At 31.9% G+C, this 6,644-nt stretch overlaps 1 protein-coding gene across 3 annotated transcripts; it reads left to right on the plus strand.

The window, feature by feature from the left end:
* The first annotated feature begins 2,427 nt into the window (after window positions 1-2,427).
* On the plus strand, window positions 2,428-6,415 carry LOC147386775 (methyl-CpG-binding domain-containing protein 5-like). Of its 3 annotated transcripts, none has more exons than XM_086422024.1 (4): window positions 2,428-2,750; window positions 4,204-4,323; window positions 4,419-4,656; window positions 6,050-6,415. In XM_086422024.1, the coding sequence occupies exons 1-3, from the start codon at window positions 2,481-2,483 to the stop codon at window positions 4,632-4,634; spliced, it is 606 nt and encodes a 201-aa protein (XP_086278150.1). In that variant the 5' UTR covers window positions 2,428-2,480; the 3' UTR covers window positions 4,635-4,656; window positions 6,050-6,415. The 3 variants fall into 3 exon arrangements, with proteins under 3 accessions (XP_086278150.1, XP_086278149.1, XP_086278151.1); XM_086422023.1 differs by having other exon boundaries at window positions 6,053-6,415; XM_086422025.1 differs by lacking the exon at window positions 4,204-4,323 and having other exon boundaries at window positions 6,053-6,415.
* The last annotated feature ends 229 nt before the right edge of the window (window positions 6,416-6,644 follow it).

Consider the following 6,644-nt stretch of genomic DNA (forward strand, 5'->3'; position numbering starts at 1 on the left):
TCGTGTCGTAACAATGTACTTTTAATATCACAGAAAAGTCATCCGAGCTCTTTAGTTCTGAAGGAACCATCACAACAACCATATTTTTTTTTTTTGTTTTTATTCCTAAGATGAATTTATTTGCTCTACTATTTGTTTTTGAAACTAATAAGTTTGCTTCATGTGTAGGTCGATCGTTAGAATTTTCTTGCTCATACTAATGATCTCATTGATTTTAAAGTTTTATTAATCGATTTAACATGAAATGTTTTCATAAGTTGGTATATGAGTCCACTCACTGATTTGGTATGCACATGGAGGGTAGGTTTACCAATTTCGAAAGCCATTAATCTGTCATAAAATTTAGTTGGGATAACTCTTGTTTTTGAGGTACATTAGATGGATTTAATTGGATAAACGTGGAGTGGTGTTTTTAATTTGTGATTTTTCATTATTTATTATTTTTGATTTGGGAAACATGTTAATATAGGATTTTTGGGAATTATGTGCGCATGCTTATTTTTAGAATTGATAATTTGTCATATTTGCAAATTCTCTCCTTAAAAGAAAGTATTCATGTGCATAAGTTTTTTTTGGGAACTTCACATTTATAAAATTCTTCTTTCGGAAAGTTATATTTACAAATTCCAGGAATTTCATACTCAAATTTTCTATTTCAAAAAGTTTGTGAGCAAAGATTTTGTTTGGAAAATTCATATTTGAAACTTTCTAATATGGGAATTTTATAATCTTCTATTTTGGGAAATTTTCCCAATTCAAAAGTTTTGTATTTCTTTATTTAGAAATTTTGTGTTCATGGAAATTAGTGATTTTCTAATTCGAAAATTCTGTATGTTCGAAATTTTCTATTTCGGAAAATTCATGATTTGAAAATTTCTAATTTGGAGCTCACCCTCTACTTGTAATTTACTATTTTACAAGATTTATTTTTATAAATTTTTAATTTGGGAATTCATCATTTCTAAACATTTCTAATTTAGAAAATTTCCAATTTCTAATTTAGAAAGTTCACAATTTCCCATTTTAGAAATTTCATATTTCTAATTTTCTAATTTTGAAAATTTTCACAAATTCTCACTGTTGTTGATTTAGAAAATATTTGTACATGTGGATTGTTAATTGACTCTAGATCATGGGACATAATTAAGGCTTTTATACAAATTTTTCCTTACGTACGAAATTCGAAGAATAATGTAATAATTGGAGAATTTTAACCGTAAGATTCGTGTAACAAATCCGATACAGCTTGATGATGATTGGAATCTAGTTTGACTTTAGTTTTTGTATATTGACCATGGGATATTTGTGGATCGTAGTAAAGACCAATCATCTTGATCAGGCGAGTTCAGTGCCAAACACCTTCTGAAACTCGTTATCTGACCCCTTACCCATTTCTCTTATCCAGAAACAATAGTTGAATTATTTTGAATCTTTGAATTGGTCAGGAGTAATTATTCATCTTTCTTTACAAAAATGGTATGTTTAGATTGTGTGGACGATGCAACCACAATTGAGTACCACAACTTAAACAGAATGAATGTTAAAGACATCGGAATGAACGTTAAATACATCATCTGCAAAGATAATCTAAATATGAAAATTATGAAACAATGCTCCTGACCTAAGAACGTGTGCAAGCAAGAAAATCCAGTGCTTTCGTTGAAATAAATTTAAATAATTTTTAAGATACATATTTAGGATTTTGTTAATGTGTGCCTTAGGGTATGTCCACGTTAAAGTGTAATAAATACACTTTGGAAAATGGATTTTGTACCGAAAATGCTATTAAAAAAATTACATTTTACCAAAATACTCTCAGATTCAAATTTCCAAAGTGTATTTCTTGCACTTTAACATGTGCCCTTCCAGCACATGTTAACAACATCCATTTATTTAAATGAATATTTTTTCTTGTAAGCTAGACTAATATCTTTAATCTTAAACTTTTTATATATAAACAATAAATATATAAATTATTAAAAAATAATTATTTTATAAAATAACCAAAATCAATTAACTCAAAAATCAGCTACCTCTGAGATGACCTGCACACGTATTATTAATCTTGGACGAGTTTTAAACCCAAGCACAAGTTCCCAACTACCTTTCAAATGGGCTTTAATGCCTAATAATTAATTATCCAAGCCCTAGGTTCATCGTAACATGGTGTCTGAGCCTTTCAAGAAAGAGGTGTACGTTAACATTCCAACACCATATGGCATAGTATCCTCAGCTCTTGGTACTTTCCAATCATGGAGAGATTACAAACCTACTAATCAAATCTTTCATAATAATAAATCACATTTAATATCACCAACCTTTTCTAACTAATTACACATCACTTTGCGCTAGCATTAATGGTTACAATACCCAAATCCAATCCATATAAAGTTGGGTTAGGTTTTAGCAAAAAGGAAAGCCCACTCATTTCACGCTCTCTCTCTCTCTCTCTCTCTCTCTCTCTCTCTCTCTGTGAAACCATGTCCATGACTCCGCTGCCATTGATCCCTCTTTCAGACGGCGATGATTCCTCTGTTACCCCTGATGATTTGAGCATTCATTACTTACCAAGGAGGCTAGCACTGACATCAGATGATTCTGAGTGTCAGTCTAAGTTTGTACAACGCAAAAGGAAGAGAGGAGCGGTGTTGGAGTCGGATGAGTTGACCCCTGAATGGTTGATGGAGAATGGTTGGAAAATAGAGAATAGGGTTCGGACCAGTGGTGCCACTGCGGGAGTGACTGACAAGGTAATTTCTTACTCCTGCTTTAGCTTTACTCTCTTTCAGTGTGTGGATTATTGTCTCTTTGAATTATTTTTACGGTTTATTTTGTTTTGCTAATTATTTTGGATTAATATGAAAGAAAGAAAGAAAAGCTCTAATGTATAACTTACCTTTTGGATTTTTTAATGTTAAAGAACCTGATCTAAATTAATAAACAATGTTAGGTTTCAAATGTGTATCAAATCAAGATGATGAAAAATAGCATAAGGTTTACATTTATCTTTGTTCAAAACAATGGCTCATTTTGTCGATAAGATCCATATAAGTAGTTTGTTTTCTAAAGCTTAGACACCATGAAATGTTCGATAGATGGTAGGATTAGCACATTAATCAGGGTTTAGGAACCGATACAGGAATAAAATGGATTGGATCAGAAATGGATCTAAAGCTATCCATATGCAGATTAGGTTTTTATGATTCATATGGCTTTTCTAAGAGAGGTCGAACACAAAAATTTGAGTGTCCATAAATCTCCCTCCTTTTAAATTTAAATCTAATATACTCAGGGTCATTTTGGTTAGAGAATTGAAACCTACCACTGTATAATCATGTTGCATTGTTTTCCAAATTACAATAGACTAATGATAAACTGAATCGCAAAATTGACGCTCTTGACATGGCATGTTCACAGAACCATATATCTTTTTCCTTGTGTATCCCGAAGAAAAGATATATGGTTTAGTGCACTGCCACATCAAGAGCTTCAGCTTTCCATATCAGTGTCTTGTGGCTCATTACAAAAAGTATCTCTTTACTACGTAATAAAAAACCCTTTAATAAATATTTTAAATTACAAATAGGTGCTTTCGATACATGTGCAATTGCATATGCCACCTCCTAGTTTAGTTTAACGAGGGAGGAATCACCTTTCTTGAATTTGTCAACACATTCTCACAATGGGACCACCTTCCTCGCAATGGAAAAGTTTGAATCTGTGAAAAGGATCTTTATGCATGTGAGGGCAATAAAAAATGAGTTGTCTTGAAGTTCACTTCCTATACTCCTAGTAAAAATTTGAGGTTTACTATGGTGTCAAGTCACTTGTATCTGCAATTTTTCATTAGGAATGAAAAACACTCATATCGTATGAGTGCCAAGGCCTGTTTACCTATAATACGAAATTATCTTTATTATAAATCTCGTTTACACCTTGGAAAGTTTACCTATGCACTCAAATAGGTATCAAGTCACATGTAGTTGATGGTTAAAATATTATTTCGAGTAATGATTGACTTGTATGGGCATAATAATAATAACGGAAACTATTGCAAAAAGTATTCATACAGAAAGTATGTAATGATTTATTGAACGCATTTTTATATCTAAACTTCTATTGATTGAGGGACTTGCAAGGTATAACTGGAAAAAAAAGTTAACATGGTTAAGAAGCTTAGGAAATGTTTATAATATTGTGCAGTTTTATTATGATCCAATCGAAGGCCACCAATTTAGGTCATTGAAAGAGGTGTACCTTTACTGTAAAACTGGAAGTCGTCCATCCCGGGGGAAGGGAAAGAATGCTAAAGCTAATGTTTCGGTGAGCAAGATAATAACCTATTTTTTAGTAGATCCATCAGGAATTTACTTATTTTTATTGTTTTTATCTACATGTGGTTCTGTTACTTTTTATAGGCTTTGGACTGTTTCGATCCATGTGCACAAAGTGGATCTAATTGGGTCAGCAAGAGGGTAGAAAAACCGGCTTCAAATTTCGACTTTCCCAAGAAGGTAAGATGGGTTTTTACCAGTGATGGTGAAAGATCAAGGTTGGCATTTGTTGGCGATGAAAGGGTGCCGGAATCCTATCTGCGTGAATGGGCTGTAGCTTCTGCATCTTTGGCCCATTGAAGTTTGGCACCTCATTACGAAGGTACCTTTATTATCTTGTACTATTTTTCTAACTGACTAGATTGATGCAGTCTATTTTTTATCTTATTTTGTTTAGAGTGCATATAACTTAAAACTTGATGAATAACCACTCAAGTTTCCTGGGTTTAACACATTTTTCATTTTGGGTTGGTTGTCATCATTATTAAAAACTTGTCGTAGAGAGAGATACTCTTAGCAATATCTTCAACAAAAACATGCATTTATTTATCTTTTCTTACTTCCTCCTCCATGCACACACTTATGTAATTTTACAACCTTTTAATTTTGACCATGAACCCATGTTATCTTGTTGCTACCTTTGATGCCCAACTATCTCAACTGACTTTATTTTATATCTTATTAAGGTTATTCCAAAAAAATTTCAATTTAATCATATAAATATGATACAAGTTGTTTCTTGACTACTCAACCTTCGAATCCATAAAGCGTGGTCCCACAAATTCATGTATAAGATCTTTATGTGGGTCCTACAAATTCATGTAAAAGATCTTATAAAAAAAACCATTCATGATAAGACTATTGCAAATTTATTTTTGTTTGAGACAATTGTAAAATGTACTCACAAATTACTTAAATATCATGCCATCATCATTTTCTGCACCTTATCAATTTAATTGGGTTGGCATCATGGATCCTATTTCACCATTTAACTCTATGGTGAACCATATCACTAGTCATGGCACCCTCTTTTATTAACTCGTTGCATATCAATTTTAAGGCCTTCCACTTTTTTATAGCCTTTGAAATCACACTAAAGCACTCCTCACTGGTGATGTTATTGACTATAAGATGTTAGAAAGTTCTAGATAAATTATAGCAATGACCTAAGAAGGAGTTCTAATCAGCTTGAAAATAAAAATGACTTTTGTCTCGGTTCTCCCCTCATATCTTTATGGTTTACCTAATAATATTGAAAAAAAAAATGGTATAAATGATGATTCTTATTTTTTTAAGTCTCAAAAGAAATAAAACATTTTAAAGCTATGTATTTGGTGAGTATGAACTACTGATGTTACAATTAAAATGGGTGTTATTATAATTAAAAGTACATCACATAAACTTTTCCACAAAATGGAGTGCCCATTATGTAAACATCGTTATACACAATTGGCTTTTATGTAACCAAGTCTATTTTTGAAATGTTATATAGTTTAATTATAGTACAATAGAATGAGTTGGTGCGAAATAATATTAAGATGATTATTTTACTGAATGAACTATGGTACATGATGAATTGAGTCACTTCAATTTCTCATTTGATATTGAAAGGATTTTACAAGCAGTTGACCTCTTAGTGGTTGTACAAATGGTTTGTTTAATGCCACTATCTTTTTATAATCTCTATTTATGTTTGCTCCTCTGGGTTGATTTAGTAGATGTTGAAGATGTTTTTGCCCCAACAACAACAAAGCATACAAACTAATTTGGAGGAGCTCGCTGGGGTTGGTCATCAACAATCATCTGCATCGAACTCACACCTTTTTCAACATCCATCACCTATCAATTGATTCTTCTCAAATCCCTGCCCATGTTTAAGTTAGTGATGTCAGATCTCTTGTTCTCATGTAGTTGCAGAAAAAGATGATTCCAACGCTTTCATCATTATCGTCAGTGTAGAAAATTCCCCATTTAGCAGGATAATTTGTTTACTATTATTTTTTACCCCTTTTTCTTCATATATCAATTTGTTGTGTATTTAATGAATCATTGTAAGATCGAATTACTGCATTTGATATTTATGGTATCTGATCAAAGTGATGGATAAATAGAATTAAAGTATATTTTTCTCTGGAAAATATTGAGATTTTGTCTTCCTAGTTTTATAGCTTGATTATAGTTTTGTGCAATAAATATTATCTTACGCAAGAGACACGCATTAAAGCATCATTTTTTTTCTCTCTAACATCACCTTACTTCCCCTAATTTTCATTTTTTTTCCAATGAATGATTGCTTAACTGGAGAACCAT

Source organism: Akebia trifoliata, chromosome 14, assembly GCF_017979445.1.
Source record: "Akebia trifoliata isolate Shusen 1 chromosome 14, ASM1797944v1, whole genome shotgun sequence".
NCBI lineage: Eukaryota > Viridiplantae > Streptophyta > Magnoliopsida > Ranunculales > Lardizabalaceae > Akebia > Akebia trifoliata.

Coding starts and splice junctions, on each gene's coding strand:
- LOC147386775 (XM_086422024.1), top strand. CDS start 2,481: ATGTCCATGACTCCGCTGCCATTGATCCCTCTTTCAGACGGCGATGAT. Junction 2,751..4,203: donor CTGCGGGAGTGACTGACAAG/GTAATTTCTTAC, acceptor AATATTGTGCAG/TTTTATTATGATCCAATCGA. Junction 4,324..4,418: donor ATGCTAAAGCTAATGTTTCG/GTGAGCAAGATA, acceptor TACTTTTTATAG/GCTTTGGACTGTTTCGATCC.